We start from the raw sequence: 21,857 nt of genomic DNA on the forward strand, positions 1-21,857 counted from the left end.
TGTTTTGTTTTCGAAGAAGCCATCCTAAATTTTAATAAACTTACTGCTATTTAATTGTGAATTGTTAATTACAATTGCTAATTAAGTGTCATATAAAATGGTGATTTGCAGAGTTCTTGACTCAGTTGCATTCAGATATTCATTTATATTTTCTACTTGGCAGTTAATATAAGGAAGACTAAATATGTCCAAACCTCCTCTTAAGCGAAGGCGCGATAAAATGTCTCTAGAAGACAAAACCAAACTGATCAAAGAGTCAGAGATGTTGCCTAAACTACACTCGAGATGCTGCACAATTAATGCATGTTATATATAAAAAAAACTATTGAAATTAGCTGCAAGTATGTGTTTTTCCACATTAGCCTATGTAATTGAACCTCTGAAAGTAAAACAGTCAACTTCCCTTATAAACCGGAATCCTCTCAAAACCGGAATTTCCTCCCGGTCCCGGGGTCGTCCAGTTTAGAGGGGTTCCACTGTACTGTATTGTATACAGTGCACACTCTTACATGGACATATGTACTATATGCTCCATTAACATTTTCAGAGGAGCTTAAAAAAAGGAAATATTGCAAATATGAAAATAACAAGAGCACCGCATAACGGGTGCCAACACTCGGCTGCGGGTGCAGTTTGAATAAATGAAAGCTTGTCAGATTTTTTTTTTTAGAGGTTACAGTTACCTTTGACCTTGTGACCCAAAAATGGGTGTGGCGTGTAAAACACATTGAGGTGCATCTACATATGAAGTTTCAAAGTTGCAGGTGGAAGCACTTTGATTTTTGAGATAAAAGGGCAAGGTTTTAGCACGACGCCAGCGGACTGAAGACAATACTACACGACGAGCTGGCTATGACAATACATCGGGTTTTCTCTGAAAACGCAGAGCTTATAAAACCAATAACATGGCTTGACAAACCACTAGGATGGAATCCTTACCAACAAGCAGTGCATGACCGTTGTCTTGGAGCAGTACGCGACTGACTCGGGAAATGTGCTCAATAGCAAACTTGAACATCACCAGACGCATGGGAGCCTTGCTTATCATGTTAAACTCATCGAGATAACTGTAAGTACATGAACAATTGGAACTCAAATGCAATAGATGGATTTGGGATTTGCCACAAAGATGTATATTCATGCAAAATTACAAATATCACCTTGTGCACATTGTGTGATCAGAAAGAAAAAAAACACATGGTCTTTATATACTGGTAATCTGTTGTAACTGAAAAAATGTGTGACAACCACACGCAATTATTTGATAATTTTGCAAATTTAAATATAAGTGACATATATGGAAGCATCTATTGCAATAGAGTTTGTCTGAAGGATCCTGTATCTAAAAGTCTATTTTAATATTCGATGTATGCATCAATTTGCCATTCATACAAAATTACAAACGTCACTATGTGTGCATTTTTTTTTATCAGAAACAAACTCACATGCTCTTGTGTATACTGGTCATATGTTTAAACTCAAAACATGTGACAAACATGAGCTATGATTGGATGATTTTGCAAGTTAATTTAAATATGATTGACATTTCTGGAAGATCTTTTTGCAACAAAGTTAGTCTAAAGAATCTTGTTGTACTGAAAAGTTCATTGAAATATACAAAATATGCATCACTGTGCCTGAAATTTATAATAAAAACTTAAATAAATATAGAACTGTTTGGGGGGGAAAGTGCCTGATACCAGAAAAGTGACGTTTTAAACTGGCTATCAATATCTTCACTTCTCCATGACATCATACTTGTTCAAGCGACACAGTGAATTAAAAATGAAATGATACTTTTTGGGAAAAACTGGGCTTAATGCATGTTCATCTCCTCCCAGGCTAATAAGTGAACACACTTTCAGCTTTTTAAATTTTTTTTTGTTCAAAATTAGTCTATTCTTAACAAAAATCCAGTTTAGGGGGAAAGTGGTGTCAGTGATTAGCCTGTGTGGAGAGCACAGGCTAATATGTGACAAACCTTTATGCACATGCATTAAGAACAATACAAAAGCGAAATCAAATAACAAACACAATATAAACGCCTACTTCTCCATGGTAGAGGTCAGTTCTTTGAAGTCTGTGACCTCGTTATAAGCCTTAGTCTCTGCCTGCATGTAGTCCCCGAAGAACAGGCTTCTCACGTTGTCATCGACAACAGTGCCGCTGCGGGACAGGTGCCCGAGAACCTTGTCGATGTTAACCTTAAAGTGGCTCTGGCATTGCTCCTTCACTATGGAGAAGAACTTCTCTCTGAAAAGAGAACAAAAGCTTAATTTAATTGCACATTACACCATGTGAATAAACAAAGAAAGAATAAACACATTATTTGTTATGATGAAGTAGATACTTCAAAATCATGTATACCGGGTATTTGTAGGCATGAAATTTCATTGCTTGTCAAAAACGACTTATTCATGGACCCGTAAATTGATAGATATCTGATTTTGAAATAAATTGGAATTTGAATTTATCATTTTCAATTGCGTTTATGTGAAATTCATGGATTGGTCTCTAATGAAACTTTCGTTACAAAGCCTTTTATTCCCGATAGCATAAGGTCTATCTTAGTCAACACAAACGGAACACAACCTTTTTTTCCAGAAATAATTACCAAACATGAGTCTTCACCACTGTGCATAGATAAATGGTCGAATAATTTTAATTTTATTGAAACAAAAGAATGGCCACATATTTTTTAAATGCCTTTTCTTATTATACGGGTTTACAGTGGATTCAATATATAATTATACAAAGAATCATAGGTACAAATTCTCTTTCATTTAGAATTTGATATTTAACTTCAGCAAACTGCAATTTTTGTCAAACTGAATGTGAAACTATCAAACATTTATTTTGCGAATGTAAGCAGTTCATTAAATTAATGGTAGAATTGTTTTCTGGATTTAATCATTTTTTAAATTTAAGATTATGCCCTCCTTTATACTCGGACATGCAAATACAATTGGACCCTTAAACCTTATATTTCTTTTGATCAAAATGGTTATTTACAATTGTAAAATGAACAAAACTAGACCCACTCTTCAACACACGCCAGAGATTGCTAACCTGTCAACAGCGCCGGTGAGATGGTCATAGAACATTGGGTACACCACATGCCCACATGCACCCGAATATAAGGAAAACACACATTTCAAACTTTCTTGTACACATGCTCAGGATTGCTCAACTGTCGACCGCATCTGTGAGACGGCTATAGAACACCAGACAATTACCCATATATAGAAAAGGAAATCACACATTGTAAAATATTTGTCCAACACGCATTCAGCATGTCTCACCTGTCGACCGCATCAGTGAGACGGTCATAGAACACTCGATACACCTCATGGACCCAGAGCCTCATCAGCTTGTCTGTCTCGGTCATGCACGTGGATGGCACAAGTAACACACCTCGGATCACACGCGCGAAGTCTCGAAGGTTGAAGACGTAATGGCTCTTGGCCGGGGTCGGAAGGAAGCTGTTTATGGCGTCTTTGTACACGCCCATTGTTGCTTGAACCAGCAGCTGAATGTAATAGAGAAGCTTTGTCAATAGTTTGTAAAGATGAAGCTTAAAGACTGAAATCATTGAATATTTTTTTTTTTTTTTTAATTCTATCTTATTTTTATAAATATATATATATTTTTTGTTTTAAGCTTTTATTGTCCCTACAAATAGCTCTGAAGGTATCCCATTCATACTTTACAAAGTTTGCATTCGTAGTATCATATTACATGGTAATGGGTAAAAATGATTAAATTGACAATAATATGTAATAGACAAAAAAATATTATTTAAAGAATAACAAAAGAAAAAGGGAGTATGAAAAAATATTGTTGAATAATAATGCTGCTGACAATATAATTATCCGTGGTCAGTTGAACGAAAGCTTTCAGTGCATTCGTTTTCAAGAAGTCTTGGACATTGAAAACTGAAAATTATTATTGTCTTAATTTGTTCAAATAAAAAAATTCCTCTAATACACAATATTTAAGCCGGGGTAATGGATAACTTTTAAAAGAAACTAAAAATATATGCAAATGCAATAATTATGAACATGAAAACCTTTGGCATAGAACAACAAACCTAACAAATTCGAACAAATGAGCCATCAAATCCTATCAATAAACTATAACAAAATAAATATATGCAAATGTATCTATAATCAATACAAAACCTTACACATCAAACAACACACCTTGCCATTCCTGACAAAGGAGCCCTCAAATCCTTTGCCAAAATGCCAGTCAGTGATGTTCGTGAAGATGCGTGTCATTGTGGCATCATCAAACTCGTCTATCGAGATGATGTTCATGTGGCGGGTAAACCTTCCCGTGATGTCATTCCTGCCACCACCTGGTGGACCCATGGCTGCTACCAGCAGCTGTAAGACGGACAGCGGGAGTTTTTCGTTACATTCTGGTCTGTATGTGCTTATGATATTGTGTGGAGATAATATGCAAAACATTGTGCACGCATTTGAAAAGAAATTAAAGGCTCTAATAAGCAAACAGCAACAGTTCTGCAGAACAATACAGGAGTTTGTTGTTACATCCGGATTTACAAGAATCCACTGGGCAAATGAAGCATTCAAAACACCAAAGGCATCAAAAGAAAAGTCATAGTAACAAGAGCACCGCATAACAGGTGCAAACGCTCGGCTGCAAAAGCTTGTCAGAATTATTTTTTTCTTTTTTTTTCTTTTAGAGGTCACAGTGACCTGGACCTTTGACCTAGTGACCCAAAATTGGGTGTGGCGTGTAGAACGCATCAAGGTGCATCTACATAATTATGAAGTTTCAAAGTTGTAGGTGGAAGCACTTTGATTTTAGAGCCAATGTTAAGGTATTAGCACGACGCCTACGGCGGACGACGAGCTGGCTATGACGATACCTCGGGTTTTCTCTGAAAACAGCCGAGCTAAAAATGTGCCTCACTCTTGGAAAACTGGGCTTAATTCATGGGCAAAAAGTGTTGTGGCGGATTAACATGTGCAAGATTGCACAGACTTATCAGGGACAACACTTTCTGCCTTTGAGATATTTTTGTTTAAATTTATTAGGAAATCTCTTCTAGGCAAAAATCCAGTTAAGACTGAAAGTTTCATCCCTGATCATTCTGTGCTGACTGCAAAGGCTTATCTGGAACGCCAGTTTTCGTGCATGCATTAAGACCCATTTTCCCAGAGCAAGGCTCAAATCCATTAGAACTAAATCTATACATACCACATCAACCAAGAACAGCTTGGAGGTGTCCTTGCGGTCGTACCAATGGCCGTGGTCTTGCCACTGTCTCAGCAGCTCAATGGGCGGCTGGGCGCCGTACTTCTCCTTCGCGGGCATGTTCAGATCGTCCACGAACACCACTGACTTCTTGCCCATGGGAGGCCCAAACACACCCTTGCGGCGACGGTCCAGCTTTGACATGATGATGTCTTGGGTCTGATTGGCTGAGGTGCGTGCTGAGAAGTTGATCAAATTCGGCACATATCTGTTAGAGAATTTAAGAAGAAAATGGTGTTATAAAGCTTTTTGGCATGGTTTTTGTTGGGAAATTATTTGAAGAAGATATTAGACTGAAAGGTGTTTTAGAGTTTTTTCTTATGTTTTCTGTGGAGAAATTATTTGAAGATATTAGACTAACAAGAGATGTGTTTGTCAGAAACACAATTCCCCCTATTGCGCCGCTTTGAAATAAAATTTCAATATATCATTTGGCAGGTTACGAAATTATCTCCCTTTTAAAGCTTATTATTTCCCTTGGATTGTATTTTTTTACTTTTGACCTTGAAGGCTGACCTTGACCTTTCACCACTCAAAATGTGCAGCTTCATGAGATACACATGCATGCCAAATATCAAGTTGCTATCTTCAATATTGCAAAAGTTATCGCAAAACTTTAACCAAGGTTAAAGTTTTGGGACAGAATGACAGACAGGCCAAAAACAATATGCCCCCGATCATTTGATCCGGGGGCATAAAAAGCAATATTACCTTTTCTCAATTCTTTTTTAGTGAACAATTATTTTTACACATAAGACTAAAATGAGTAGTACTTTGAAATGGTCCTCAACTTTTAGTTTTGCCTTGAAATAATTATTCAATTGTTCAAAAAGATGTGATCTGAGAATGAAATAACAATAACAATTGTGGGCAGAGAGACTGTATCTGACATAGAAATGTGGAGCATGTACAACAGTCTCACACTAAGCCCTTCAACATTAAAAGATTATCAACACATGCATAACTTCTAACTTCTGTCTTCAAGCAGAAGCTTATGTGATTATTTATAAAGAAGTTTTATTTTGATGAGTTTGATTTTTACATATCATGCATTTAAAAAAAAGTCTTCTTTCTTTCTTAAGTCTGACAATACTGTTATACAAAAAAAAAGTTTAATCTAAGAAATTATTTAAAATTTACAATTGAAAATAATATGAAAACTGTCAAACAAAACATTAAAATCTTAACTTTATGAGCTATGTAACCCATTCATAATCAGAAGCAAAGTGAAAATAGCTATATGCATCAAGCATAAAACCTGAACAGCCTGCAAGTAACTAAGGTTATTTTGCTGTTTGCTTCTCATCAGTATGATTATATTGAAAATGAAGCTTTTAAAACTTGAATCTAGTAAGAAGTCTAAAATTTAGTACACCTTGCCAAGGAACTACAAATGAACCAAAGTGCATTTCTGTATGGTAAAGAGTTAAACAAGTTCAAATGATATTCAGGAAAACAAAAAGTAAATTCTATTATATTTAAAATGTAAAAAATGGACTCACTGATCTTTTGGCAACGCGAGCAGATAGCTGTTTGTAATTGCAGACTTTCCCGTCCCAGTTGGACCGACAAACAGCATCGGCCTCTCGTGTGATATAAACGTGTTCAGGAAGAAATTCTGACGAGCCGTTTCATTTGTCTGGATAATGAGGTCACTGATCTAAAAATAGATGCCCAGAAAAAATAATTATATATGTAACATATATTATGAAACGGCTTCTTTATATTGACCCCCTACGTTGGGATACAGGTTAAGTACCTTTGGCATAATTTAACATTAGTGACGTGCCATGAAAAGCTAGAAGCCTAAAAATACGGAAAAAAATGGAACAAGGGCTGTTTGTAAAACATGCATGCCCCCCATATGGGCTCTCCGTTGTAGTGGCAGCCATTGTGTGAATATGTTTTTTGTCACTGTGACCTTGACCTTTGACCTAGTGACCAGATAATCAATAGGGGTCATCTGTGAGTCATGATCAATGTACCTATGAAGTTTCATGATCCTAGCCATAAGTGTTCTTGAGTTATCATCCGGAAACCATTTTACTATTTCGGGTCACCATGACCTAGACCTTTGACCAAGTGACCTGAAAATCAATAGGGGTCATCTGCGAGTCATGATCAATCTACCTATCAAGTTTCATGATCCTAGGCATAAGCGTTCTTGAGTTATCATCCGGAAACCATTTTACTATTTCGGGTCACCGTGACCATGACCTTTGACCTAGTGACCTAAAAATCAATAGGGGTCATCTGCGAGTCATGATCAATGTACCTATGAAGTTTCATGATCCTAGGCATGAGCGTTCTTGAGTTATCATCCGGAAACCATTTAACTATTTCGGGTCACCGTGACCTTGACCTTTGACCTAGTGACCTGAAAATCAATAGGGGTTCATCTGCCAGCCATTATCAATCTACCTACGAAGTTTAATGATCCTAGGCATAAGCGTTCTTGAGTTATCATCTGGAAACCATTTAACTATTTCGGTTCACTGTGACCTTGACCTTTGACCTAGTGACCTGAAAATCAATAGGGGTCATCTGCGAGTCATGATCAATCTACCTTTCAAGTTTCATGATCCTAGGCCTAAGCGTTCTTGAGTCATTATCCGGAAACCATTTTACTATTTTGGGTCACTGTGACCTTGACCTTTGACCTAGTGACCTGAAAATCAATAGGGGTCATCTGCGAGTCATGATCAATCTTCCTATCAAGTTTCATGATCCTAGGCCTAAGCGTTCTTGAGTTATCATCCGGAAACCATTTTACTATTTCGGGTCACCGTGACCATGACCTTTGACCTAGTGACCTCAAAATCAATAGGGGTCATCTGCGAGTCATGATCAATGTACCTATGAAGTTTCATGATCCTAGGCCCAAGCGTTCTTGAGTTATCATCCGGAAACCACCTGGTGGACGGACCGACAGACCGACATGAGCAAAGCAATATACCCCCTCTTCTTCGAAGGGGGGCATAAAAATACAAGGTCGCATGTAACCTTGCTTAGCCTATGAAATTTGAGTATTCTGTACAAGGTAAGATGAAATGCAACATTTAGAGTCCCTGCAACAATTTTTAAGGCAATGGAAAATATTACCCCAAGAAATTAATGCAATAGTTACCACCAATAGATTGTCTCAAAAAAACACAAACCAATCCCATAATATACGCAAATGTCTGCACAGGCTTATTAGGGATGACACTTTTCACACCGATTGTATAATTTTTGTTTAGAAGAGACTTCATTTAAACGAAAAATTCCATACAAACAGGATAATGTGGTCCCTGATAACAAACAGGAAAATGTGGTCCCTGATAACAAACAGGAAACTGTGGTCCCTGATAACAAACAGGAAACTGTGGTCCCTGATAACAAACAGGAAAATGTGGTCCCTGATAACAAACAGGATAATGTGGTCCCTGATAACAAACAGGAAAATGTGGTCCCTGATAACAAACAGGATAATGTGGTCCCTGATAACAAACAGGAAACTGTGGTCCCTGATAACAAACAGGAAAATGTGGTCCCTAATAACAAACAGGATAATGTGGTCCCTGATAACAAACAGGAAAATGTGGTCCCTGATAACAAACAGGAAAATGTGGTCCCTGATAACAAACAGGAAAATGTGGTCCCTGATTAGCCTGTGGAGATTACAAAGGCTAATCTGGGACTACACATTATGTAAAAGCATTCAGCCCTATTTTCACAGAATGAGGATCAATTGTGTGTTGTTCTGAGAAAATTGGGCTTAATTCATGTGCGTAAAGTGTCGTCCCAGATTAGCCTGTGCAGTCCGCACAGGCTAATCAGGGACGACACTTTCCGCTTTAATGGTATTTTTAGTTTCAAGGAAGTCCCTCCTTACCGAAAATCAAGTTGAGGCGGAAAGTGTCGTCCCTGATTAGCCTGTGCGGACTGCACAGGCTAATCTGGGACGACACTTAACGCACATGCATTTTGACCAGCTTTCACAGAACAAGACACATTTAAATACTAGTCATAAAATGTTTGCATGATTGTTTTAATCACTTACCAATGTTTAAATCTGGAGTTTCTATAAAAACAGATGCTTAATGTCTTTGATCATGTTCCACATAAACCAAGATACAGTAACAGACAGCTGAAAATAACATGCTTCCAGTATTTTAAAAGTCACTTTGCTTCTGTTAACATATTGTACAAGTAAGCTTTGATATCATTTATATCTAGAGTCTAAAAGTATATTTGTCCAAAATACAAGATAATAATATACATGTAAGAGAAGCTTTCGAAGACATGCAGAATGATTCCTTATGTAAATGAGCCGTGCTTTGTGAAAAAGGGGTTTAATGCATGTGCAACCAGTGGTGTCCCCAATTAGCCTTTGCAGTCCATACAGGCTAATCAGGGTGACTCTTTCCGCTTTTATGGTATTTTTCGTTTACAGAAAGCCTCTTCTTAGCAAAAATCAAGTTCAGATGGAGTGTTGTTCCTGATTAGCCTGTGCGGACTGCACAGGCTAATCTGTGAAGACACTTTATGCACATGCATTAAAACCCTTTTCACAGAGCACAGACAAAATCAATCCATAGCTTTATTCAGTCTAGTCTCACTCCCCAATGTAAATAAATTAAATTTGATAAATACTGCTACATTTGTAATACATTAATTAGAAATATGTTAAATAATTCACTTACAAATGTAAATGAAAGAAATCACTTTTATAAACATTATTTTATAATAAGGTACATGTATAAACTTTACAGAGAGGCAAACATATTATATAATTTTTGTCAAGGTTAAAAATGATACAAAAATATTACTCATTCCAAAAACAGTTTCAATAATTTAACAATATTCTCTATATTTTCAGAATGGAATGACTAAATAATTCTGAATAACAAAAAACAGTGCACTTATCCAATTTAGATACCCTCTAAACCATGTGGATATGTTTCACTCATATGGTGCATAATTAATATAAAATAATGTATTATCATACTATTGAGAGATATACATGAAGAGATGAACCTCTCTCTAGAGAAACGGGGCTTTATGCATGTGTGGAAAGTGTCGTTCCAGATCAGACATGACACTTTCCCCTTTTATGGTATCTGTCATTTAAAGGACGTTTCTTTTTTGCAAAAAATCCACTTAAGGCGGAAAGCATAAGCCCTTATTAGCCTGTGGGGACTGCACAGGCTAATCTGGGACTATACTTTACGTACTAGTCCATATAAACTGACTCCCAGAGCCTTTGATAATTTTTTCCGTGCAGGCTCTGACTTCTTGGGCTATAAAGCTTAGAGTTGCAGTATTGCAACTACTTTAGGCACATGCATTAAGCCTCTGTTTCCCAGATAGAGATTCAAATGTATAGCATATAGCAGTGTTGCTAGACCATGCCCAAGTACAGATGCATGTTCATGCAGTTGCACAATTTACCTTGACCTCTGGTTGAACCATAGGTTTCTGAATGAAGACCATCCAAATTGTTCAAATGAACCAAACACAACATACAAACTTATGACCTAAACAACTTAAAAACGTTTATACAAGTTGGGTATCGGCTTTTGAAAAAGGGGTGACACTTAAAATATTTAATGATTTAACATTAACTTTTTAAAATTTATATGTGTATAATATTTTGTTTGCACAGAAAAACCGTATGACAGACTCTTTTGTCAAAAGAAAACAAAAGCATATATAATTATTGATATCAATCAATAAATGTATATGTTTTAATACACAGATAAAATAATGGTAAAAAATCTACATGCAATTTGATATATCACTTTAAAATATAATTGCCCACTGAATGATTGGCTTCTGGGGACTATTTATTTAGCCAATTTACCATGCCTCTTAATACATTGGCCACTGGGAGACTATTTACTGGGGACTATTTACCTTGGCGTCAGCGGCTAGACTGAGTGTGCTTCGGTCCAAGGTGTCCATCCAATCAATCCACTGACCAGAACCCTTCTTTTCAAAACTGAAGTCGTAGATTGTGCCTCGCTCTGGAATTGTGTTACTCTGGAAAACAAATTTAAAATAGCTTAAAACTATTTAGTATTCACACTGTTTGTAAGACCTCACATATAGCTCAAAAAGCAATGGAAACAAGAGAAGTGTTTGTCAGAAATGCCCCTATTGCGCCGCTTGGAAATAAAATTTCAATATATCATTTGGCAGGTTTAGAAATGATCTCCCTTTTAAAGCTTATTACTTCCCTTGGATTGTATTTTTTGACTTTTGACATTGAAGGATGACCTTGACCTTTCACCACTCAAAATGTGCAGCTCCATGAGATACAGATGCATGCCAAATATCAAGTTGCTATCTTCAATATTGCAAAAGTTATTGCCAATGTTAAAGTTTTCGGACGGACGGACAGACAGTTCAAATGCTATATGCCACCCTACCGGGGGCATAAAAATGAAATAATATATCATGAAATACTAAAATAATGCTTATCAAATTATGGTGTTTTTTTCCAATATAAAAGATGAATATAAAGTTAAATATAATTATTGTTATGTTCTTGAAACATCACAGAATTAATTTTTGCTGCATATCTAAAGATTGGACCACAAGCACTAAGAAAATAAGAAATTATTGAATACCCAAAATGATTACAATATACAAAAAAGATTTCAACATAGGACAAGAATTGAAATAATAAAAAATCTGAAACTCAAAATGATTTAAAAGTACAACTTGAAAAGAACACAAAATTTGACCAATGTTTCAGCTTTCGGAAATTAAAAAATATTAAAAGTTTCAAAATATTTATGAAAGTTTGTAACTAGTTCAATTTAATATAACAATAACTTTTCAAGTGGCACACACCTTCGTTATCTTGATACTCTTGGGCTTGGGGTTTTCTTCGTCAGTGCCGTTGATGATGTTACGGAAGAAGACATCAAACTTCTTGCGGCTGTCCCCAGACAGGGTGGCCCCTAGGGACCAGATAAGGGAGAACAGGAAGAGGCCTTGCAGATACAGGGTCACCTGAAAATGAATATGTCAATTTATATGGGCAGTGCTCTGTGAAAAGAGGATTAAATGCATGTGCTTAAAGTGTCATCTCAGATTAGCCTGTGCAGTTTGCACAGGCTAATCAGGGACGCCACTTTCTGCTTTTATGATATTTTCTATGAGCCCCACTCCTGGAAAACACAGCTCTGGGAAGACACTTTCAGCTATAATGGAGTTTTTTGTAAAAAGGATGTCTCTTATTTGCAAAAATCCAGTTGAGGCAAAAAGTCTTAACTGATTAACCATCCCACTTGTTGTGCTGATAAGCCCTTACCAACCAACCTCATGAGCTGATACGACCTAACCATCCCACCTGTTGTGCTGATAAGCACATACCAACCAACATCATGAGCTGATAAGCCCTTACCCTCACACCTGTTGTGCTGATAAGCCATTACCCTCCCAAATGTTGTTTTGATAAGCCCTCACCCACCCACCTGTTGAGCTGACATGCCCTTACCAACCCACCTGTTGTGCTCAGGTAAGCCCTTACCCTCCCACCTGTTGTGCTGATAAGCCCTAACTCTCTCATCTGTTAAGATGATAAGCCCTAACCCACCCACATTTTGTGGTGTTATACCATACCTCACCCACCTGTTGTGCTGATATGTCATTATCCTCCAACCTTTTCAGCTTTTAAGCCCTAACCAACCTAACAATTCGAGGAAAAGCTGTTACCCTTCCAACGTATGAGCCAATATGCTGTAACCAATCAATCTGTTGTGGTGATAATCCCTACTTTATCCATTGAGCTACAAATAGACATATATTAAGCTCATACACCCCACCCACCTGTTGAGCTGATAAGCCCGTGCTGGGCCCTCCTTCGTCGCCTTCCTCTTTCTTGCCTGTGGTGAGAGTGGTAATGATCTCGTCCATCAGACATGTGAACAGGCGCATCAGCGACTGCACAAGGTGCATCTCAGATGTCGTGATGAACGTCTTGCAGTTCTTGCGGATGAAGTACAGACAAGGGTCAACAAGCCATTCAAATAGGTCGTTTACCAGGCCGAGTTGTTCTTCAGTCAAACCCTGAAAGATGCACAATGACAAGTAGTTTATGTTTTAAGATAGAAGTAGGAAGTTTCTTTTTATTAAGCCCCAATGTTCCTAAGAGAATCCCTTTGTATTAATTTATAAAAATGATATAGAGATATCAGGTCTTTTTCTTGAATTAGGGTAAACAAGAAATGTATCACATGCACTGATGCACCCACAACCCATCCTTGGACATATGCACAATATACTCAAAATAGAAACAGGAAGCAGCATACTGCATTTTTGTTTCCCTAGAGTTCTCTTTACTTCAGTAACAACACAACTATGAGCCGAGCTCTGTGAAACGGGGGGCTAATGCATGTGTGTAAAGTATTGTCCTAGATTAGCCTGTGTAGTCTGCACAGGCTAATCAGGGAGGACACTTTCCTCTTTTATTATATTTTTCGTTTCAAGACAGTCTCTTCGTAGCAAAAATCCAGTTTAGAAGGAAATTGTTGTCCCTGATTAATCTGGGAAGACACTTTACGCACATGCATACCTTTGGCAGTGTGTGCTGCATGTAAGAGTCCTTCAGTGGTTTCCAGCCCATCTGGTGGGGCTCCAGGTAGATCATGCCACACCGGGACACGGTGGCGGGCGACGCCTGCTCCAGATCTGCGGGCTCAAAGATCAGGTTCATCTGGTTGCTCATTTGGATGATCTCTCCACTCATCAGACACAGCTGCAAAATATGTGGCGACCATTTTGTTGCACTATACATTGAGAACATTGTGTTGCAATATATATTGCTACCATTTTGTTAAGCTTATGCAACAGAATTTTTCTCTGTAAGTTTTCCCTGTATAATAATTTGAATGTATATTTTGAGTTAATTGAAGTGTCTACAATGATGCTTTTTTGGATTTTATTTAAGATCATGTTTATGCTTTTAACAAACGACAACAATAATCAAAATCAATTTTATCAACTTGACAACCACAGAATGCAGAGTAATTATTTTCTTAGCCAAAATTGATTTTTTTCAACACAAATGCTCAAGAAGGTGTAAAATTTGCAAGAAAAACAAAGTATTCAAATAAATAACTGTTTGACCATTTTGTTATCTTTAAATTGGAAAAAATAGTGCATTCAAATAAATATTTTATTTACTTTTTTGTTATCATCGAGCACTGTGTTCATATTCTCGATCCAGACGGCGTCCACCGGTCCGTCAAACAGAATCCACTTCCTGTCCTCATTCGGGTTACTGGCGTACTCTCTAAACGTGTTGGCCAGGACGCCATCTGTCCACTCATGTGAGACCGGGTCGAAGCAGCCGTACAACTGACCCATAGTGATGGACTTTGGGTTGATGATGCGGTATTGGGTCTTGAACTCCGGGTAGAGGCCGGACACGCACAGGTCCGAGAGTCCGTCAGCAAGCACCTGCCAGGCCTGCGTCTTACCGCCAAGGGGCTCCCCCACAATCATCAGACCGTGACGCACGAGAATCATCTCGTAGACCTGATATAAAAATAATTTATCATTAGCTACCAGATGTACACATGCTTGCATTTAACTGTGCATTAGTGTAGTGTTTAACTGATTAAATTGCTGGCTGTGGAGTGATTTAAAATATTGTGTCTTATTTAATAAACTATATACGATACAAAATAAGCCATTAATCAAGATACATAAATATACTTAGTTTGCAAAATAAATGCTAAGAAATAAAACTTCAGACCACTCTCCCAAGTCCTAACATAAAACTTGGTCACAACTCAAAACGGCGATGTCAGATACGCTAAAACTTACTACTTTCAAATTGCGATTAAAGATTGCATTTATGTTGTTTTAAAGGCAAATCACCTTATTTATTACAAAAATTTCTTGTCACATGATCACAATAAATGATACCTTGTGCAGTAAAATACATTTAAAATAATTGTTCAACTGATGAAACAAGAAACCGTCGGAGATGGGTGATGCTCCCCAAAGTTTTTTTTTTTCACAATATTGCACTATATTTTCAGATAAAAGGAAACGTCTTGAGGGCACAGTAGTTGGGGGGACAATAATTTTTCTATAGAAAATTTCAAAGGGCCATTACTCTGTGAAAAATCATCCGACCAGAACCCGCTGATAATTTGCACATCTCCTCTTAGTAGTGAAGCTTCTCATAAAGTTTCATTGAATTCCGGTCATTAGTTGCTGAGAAATAGCCCAGACAAAATTGTGCACGGACGGACAGACAGACACGCACACACGGACAGACGAAGCGGCGACCATTTGCTCTCCCAAAATAAATTTTGGGGGAGCATAATAAGGATTTTACCCTTTTCTGCTCAAAAGAAATTATCAAATATCGCATATTGACAATTTTGTTCTTCCATTGTTGACAAAAACAGATTCTCCATTTTTTGGAAAAACCCGAGTGTGATCTAAAACTAGCAATAAAGCTTAAGTTTATACTATCGTTGTTATACTTTTTATTTAAATCTGGGATAGGATAAATAAGCGCTTAAGGGTAAAGCCAGTTGCCCTTAAAAGAAGTTGAACAATCGGGGACTGTTGTTATCATTGGCCATAACTTACCTGTATAATTTTATCCAGGAACCAGGGAACAGGCTGAAGCTTTCGTTTACTGATGTTGTCTTTGAGGGCTTCCATGAACATGCCATAGTCAGGCTTGGGGCACTCAACACCCGGGAACAGATCGGAGATGATACCCTCAAACAGTGGCACATCCTGCAAATAAGATACAGAAGTATGAGGGTCTAGGTTTGGATATTTTCTACATTCCTGTGTTCAGATCCAAGACGATACCCTTAATGAAAAAACGTTACGGGTAAAATTATAGGTAATTTTGTTTTTATTTTTATTTTGGTTGTATAATTTTAGCACTTAAAGAGCTAAAAAATGATGATGAAATAGCAGATGGTTATTACAGTATACAAGTCTATAATGATTCTCAGTAAAAAAAGAAACTAAGACGAGTCATTTCAGGAGATTGAACTCGAGAATAAATCTGAGTTTATTTGGTAACTGAGCAGGAATGTCAGAAGTTTTATGTTTATGCTAGAAATTCATTCCTGGGCAGGGAATTTCATTAAGTTGAGTTCTGACAAGAAAATATGGTACCTGGGCCAGAAATTTTCAGCAAGTTTATTTAAGGAAATATGGTAAATGGACCAGACATAGCAGATGGTGGAGGTCTTTAAAGGAAAAAATGTACCTGGCCAATAATTTTGGCAGACTGACGTCAATAATAGCTTTGAAGAAGGGAAATACATTACCTAGGAAATGAATTTTGTCAGGATAAAATCTTTAAAGGAAATATGGGACACTGGCCAGGAATTTAAGTTGGTTGAGGTCTACAAATGAATGTGTCACCTGTGCAAGGAATTTGGGCAGGTTGAGGTCTATAAATAAATGTGGTACCTGTGCGAGGAATTTGGGCAGGTTGCGGTCTATAAATTAATGTGGTACCTGTGCGAGGAATTTGGGCAGGTTGACATCCATGATGGCCTTGAGGAGTAGCACTGCTTCATCCTCCGCCTGGTATTTCAACTTCAGGTTGCCGGCGGCAGTGAGCACGGACTTGACGGCGCGCATCCCGTAGTCGTAGTGGTGTTGAGATGAGAGCTGCTCAGAGCACAGGCGGTACGTTGCCACTATCTTGCCTGCCAAACTGCGAGGGAAGTGCAAAATGTTGTAATTAGTTTAGTACCAGGTCCAATCTTAATGCATGTGCTTAAAGTGGAGTCCCAGATTATGCAGTATGCACAGGCTAATCAGAGACAGCACTTTCCGCCGCCTAGACTGGATGTACCTTTAGAGGAAACTTTTTTAAACAAAAAGTTCCATAAAAGTGGAAAGTGTTGTCCCTGATAAGCCTGTGCAAACCGCACAGACTAATCTGAGACCACACTGTACGCACATGTAGAAAGCCCAGTTTTTGCACGAGATGCATATGGTAAATTTTCATATAGTATTGTGTGAGTGATTTGTTCACTTTTAATAGGTATGACCAAATTTTAGTGTGTGTTTTACATACTATGGAAATTACATAATTTAAGCTTACCTTGTACCCTAAATGTCTTTATAAGACATGTTAAATGTTTTAGAAAATTACCACATAATTATTTATTTTTCCCTTTTGTTACGTTTTCTTTTTGTGATCTCTATACTTGTGTTTATGTTTTTGTTACTGCTGTTTTTTTCTTTAGTACTTATTATTAAAAAGAAAGTAACATTTTTGTAAAATTAATTTTTTAAGTAGAACTTATTTTACAATGAGTAATATGCATATGATACAACATAATGTGAAGACAATATCCACACAAAATTATTCATAATAGGAATTTACAAATAGACCTTCTCAATAGAAAAGGGAATAGTTGTTTCAATTGTCATGAACAATTGGTGCAAAGGACAGGATATGTTGGGGGAACAGAATGCCACCTAACAATCATTGTAGACAAACCACACTTTAAACTTTACCCGAAAAGTACACCATACATAATTTTGAATAAGCAGAAACCATTTTCCATGAAGATATTAGGGTAAACATCATGTGAACAACATCAGACAATTCCACAATATGCCTCTATCAGGGAAGTATTTGGGTAGTTACTGTGTAAACAATGTTAGACAAATTCCACGATATGCCAGTATCAGGGAAGTATTTAGGTAGATCTGTATAAACCATTTTGGACAAATTCCACAATATGCCTCTATAACGGAAGTATTTGGGTAGACATCATGTGAACAATATTGGACAAATGTCACAATATGCCTCTATAACGAAAGTGTTTGGGTAGACACCGTGTGAACAATATCGGACACATTCCACAATATGCCTCTATAACGGAAGTATTTGGGTTGACACCATGTGAACGATATCGGACAAATTCCACAATATGCCTCTATAAGGGAAGTAGTAGGGTAGACACCATGTGAACGATACCGGACAAATTCCACTATATGCCTCTATAAGGGAAGTAGTAGGGTAGACACCATGTGAACGATATCGGACAAATTCCACTATATGCCTCTATAAGGGAAGTAGTAGGGTAGACACCATGTGAACGATATCGGACAAATTCCACTATATGCCTCTATAAGGGAAGTAGTAGGGTAGACACCATGTGAACGATATCGGACAAATTCCACTATATGCCTCTATAAGGGAAGTATTTGGGTAGTCATCATGTGAACACTATTGGACAAAGTCCACTATATGCCTCTATAAGGGAAGTAGTAGGGTAGACACCATGTGAACGATATCGGACAAATTCCACTATATGCCTCTATAAGGGAAGTAGTAGGGTAGACACCATGTGAAGGATATCGGACAAATTCCACTATATGCCTCTATAAGAGAAGTAGTAGGGTAGACACCATGTGAACGATATCGGACAAATTCCACTATATGCCTCTATAAGGGAAGTAGTAGGGTAGACACCATGTGAACGATATCGGACAAATTCCACTATATGCCTCTATAAGGGAAGTATTTGGGTAGTCATCATGTGAACACTATTGGACAAAGTCCACTATATCCAAGTATCAGAAATGTATTTGGGTAGTTATAACTGTGTAAACAATTTTGGACAAAGTCCACAATATGCTAGTATCAGGGAAGTAATTGGGTAGTCAATGTGTAAACAATTTTGGACAAATTCCACAATGTGCCAGTATCAGGGAAAATTATACAATATGCCAGTATCAGAAATGTATTGGGGTAGTTACTGTGTAAACAATTTTGGACAAAGTCCACAATATGCCAGTATCAGGGAAGTATTTGGGTAGTGGCTGTGTCAACAATGTCTTAAAAAAATCTAACAATATCTCTAGACCTCTGACTGCCTAGTTCCTGACCATCGATAGCTACGCCTTTCATAGCCTTGGGAGTGTAATAACTGAGAAGGGGGCAATAAACATGATCCAAATTGAGCAATGCATGTAATATACCTGCAAACCTTGCATGAATAAGCACGCACAAATAAATTGACAATAAAGCGTTATTTGAAATTATACATGTAGTGATTTTGACTTTTTAACAATGTTAACTTGTCATAATTATGTATACACTAATAACACTTCCATTTAAACACTGGAGTAAAATATTATTTTATAATGGAGCAAACTTAAACTCAAGCTTACTGTTACACTGGACTTTAAAATTTTCCTGTATTTAATATTTTTAAAAAATTAAACATTTTTTTTTTTAAATAAAGCAATATTCCGTACCAATATTTCATGGTATTGTAATAAGCATATTTACTTACTGAAAAGACCTACACATGTACACCAAACAAACAACTTTCTGTGTTCACATTTATAATAAGCAATTTATAAAAATGACAATACTGATGCTAGATTTGATTTCAAAGCTACACTGAGACCAATACAACCTCTGTCCAGAATCACTAGAGGCATTGTTAAATCCCGTGAGCTCTAATTTTTCCTTATCTTCCGGCTTTGCATAGTAACTAACATGCAGAAAGTAAATTTATTGTGAAAGTTGCTCAAATAAAACATAAAATTGAAATAAGTCTTATGTACATGACTTTAATATTCTTATAATGTTTTCATGACAAATATGATAAAATTGACCATGTATCATCAAATGAGGCATATCAAAATAGAACCAAATTCAAAGGTCAAAGTTTATGCCACAGATTGCAACTTTCCTTTTCATAAAGTAAATTTGCGAACTTCATACACCCTACTAAATAGATAGTATATTCAAACTCATTATTATTTGAAAGACATTAATTTACGTTCATTTCGTGGATTGACCGATCCATGATTTTTGACACAAACACCTTGAAAAATGACCTAACACAAATTACTCTTTTTTTAATTTGGATATCTATTAATTAACATGTCCTCAAAAAGTACCACATAACCTTTTCTTCACCATGAAAGTTTATGCTAACAAATATAAATGATTTTACAGTATTTATACCGTACCTTCTGGCATCCACAAATCCCATTGAGTACAAGCTGATCTCTCCAATCATGGCATAGTCGGGGACCATCATTGCCACTGTACGAAACAACACCTGGAGAGGAAGATACCATTTTGTTGTTGATTGGTATCAGTAAATAAAAACAGAAGTGGACTATCACTAACCTGAAAAGTGACAGAATTTGAATTTGTTTGGAGGTTTGAAGTTTTGTGGACATCTGCAAAGCTGTTTAGGTGGACAGGTTGAGAGAAAAGTTGAAGGCTGATACATTGCTGGAAACACTGATAAATCATAGACTATGTTCAACGAGTTAGCAAAAGAGCTCACCATGAGCATTCGTGCTCAACTGAGTTAAAAGCACACCCTAACACACCAACCCACACACATAAAAACATCAAATACATCTCCAATAACTTCATCTAATATTAATATAATGTGAACTTTGCAGAAGATGACAGACGAAACTTGACCTAAGACTAAGTAAGACTTATATCGAGATTTACCATGTTTATAGTGAGGGCTCCTGAATTACATTGTTTATCAAATACAAGAGAATATTAGGTACTGGAATTTTGGAATAAGATGAAGTTAATCATGAAAGTTTAAGAAACATATGAGTGCATGACTGAAATACATAGCATCATAAACGTAGTGATTTAATAAACATGTGCAAACAAAAATAGCAACAGTATGAAGATTAAGTTTTAAAATACTATTAGTTGTTATAAAATTGATTTGATAGTCACTCTCATGGGAAATTTGGCTTAATTCATGTGTGTAAATTGTTGTCCAAGATTAGCCAGTGCAGTCCTCACAGGCTTATCAGGGATATTCAGCAAGAAGAGACCAGCTTTTAACAAAAAATGCAATAAAGACAACAATTTATGCGAAAACATTCAGCCAATTTTTCCAAACAAGTCTTAAACAATTTCCCGGCCATCTACCTACCTTGAGATTGTCTGGAAGCTCCTGGCGGCCAGCATACCCTGGGTTCATGGTGATGAAGATGGTACACGTGGGATTGAGCGCGAGCTCTGTGCCCTCAAACACAAACCTTTTTAGGTGAGCTGCCACAGCACGCTGGATGCTAGCAATCTGCTGAGCCACCACAGACAATACCTCCAGCTCAATTCTGTTAAAAAGGCAACATCATTTAAATAATTATTTCCTTGATAATGTACACATCTGCAAATTTAAAGATAAAACAAAATTGTAATAATTTCCATAAATATGGTACACTCACTAAAATATTGGCAAATGAAATTTGTATAGTCTCTAAATATGATATACTTTAGCTTAATGCTGCAGGAAACTGTTTTTTAACCATTAACCACTCAGATAAACTCACTCAGATGCACACTGCGACGTGTTGGTTGTCCCTTAAAAAATCATCACAAACTAGAAATCATCTCCCACCCACAAACTAAAAATCAACCACCATTAACATTTGAAAGAATTCTCACCCACATACTAGCAATCATCCCCAACCCACAAACTTGCAATAATGCCCCAAGCACAAACTACCAATCGTTTCCCACCCACAAACTACCAATCATTCCCCAGCCACAAAATAACCAATCATTT

General features: G+C 37.0%; 1 protein-coding gene across 8 annotated transcripts in view; it reads right to left on the reverse strand.

Moving 5' to 3' along the window:
- Positions 1 to 21,857, reverse strand: part of LOC127867479 (dynein axonemal heavy chain 3-like) — a 127,962-nt gene that overhangs the window by 42,383 nt on the left and 63,722 nt on the right. For all 8 annotated transcript variants that reach the window (XM_052408644.1, XM_052408647.1, XM_052408646.1 and 5 more), the window contains 15 exons: positions 21,222 to 21,405; positions 20,275 to 20,366; positions 16,783 to 16,984; positions 15,889 to 16,041; positions 14,464 to 14,817; positions 13,853 to 14,035; positions 13,108 to 13,347; positions 12,127 to 12,288; positions 11,185 to 11,310; positions 6,789 to 6,946; positions 5,230 to 5,494; positions 4,203 to 4,388; positions 3,303 to 3,529; positions 2,050 to 2,253; positions 940 to 1,067 (listed from right to left, as the gene is read on the reverse strand). In XM_052408644.1, coding sequence (XP_052264604.1) covers positions 940 to 1,067; positions 2,050 to 2,253; positions 3,303 to 3,529; positions 4,203 to 4,388; positions 5,230 to 5,494; positions 6,789 to 6,946; positions 11,185 to 11,310; positions 12,127 to 12,288; positions 13,108 to 13,347; positions 13,853 to 14,035; positions 14,464 to 14,817; positions 15,889 to 16,041; positions 16,783 to 16,984; positions 20,275 to 20,366; positions 21,222 to 21,405 — 2,864 coding nt within the window. The remainder of the gene's footprint in view (positions 1 to 939; positions 1,068 to 2,049; positions 2,254 to 3,302; positions 3,530 to 4,202; positions 4,389 to 5,229; positions 5,495 to 6,788; positions 6,947 to 11,184; positions 11,311 to 12,126; positions 12,289 to 13,107; positions 13,348 to 13,852; positions 14,036 to 14,463; positions 14,818 to 15,888; positions 16,042 to 16,782; positions 16,985 to 20,274; positions 20,367 to 21,221; positions 21,406 to 21,857) is intronic.

This window comes from Dreissena polymorpha, chromosome 2 (assembly GCF_020536995.1).
Source record: "Dreissena polymorpha isolate Duluth1 chromosome 2, UMN_Dpol_1.0, whole genome shotgun sequence".
Classification (NCBI taxonomy): domain Eukaryota; kingdom Metazoa; phylum Mollusca; class Bivalvia; order Myida; family Dreissenidae; genus Dreissena; species Dreissena polymorpha.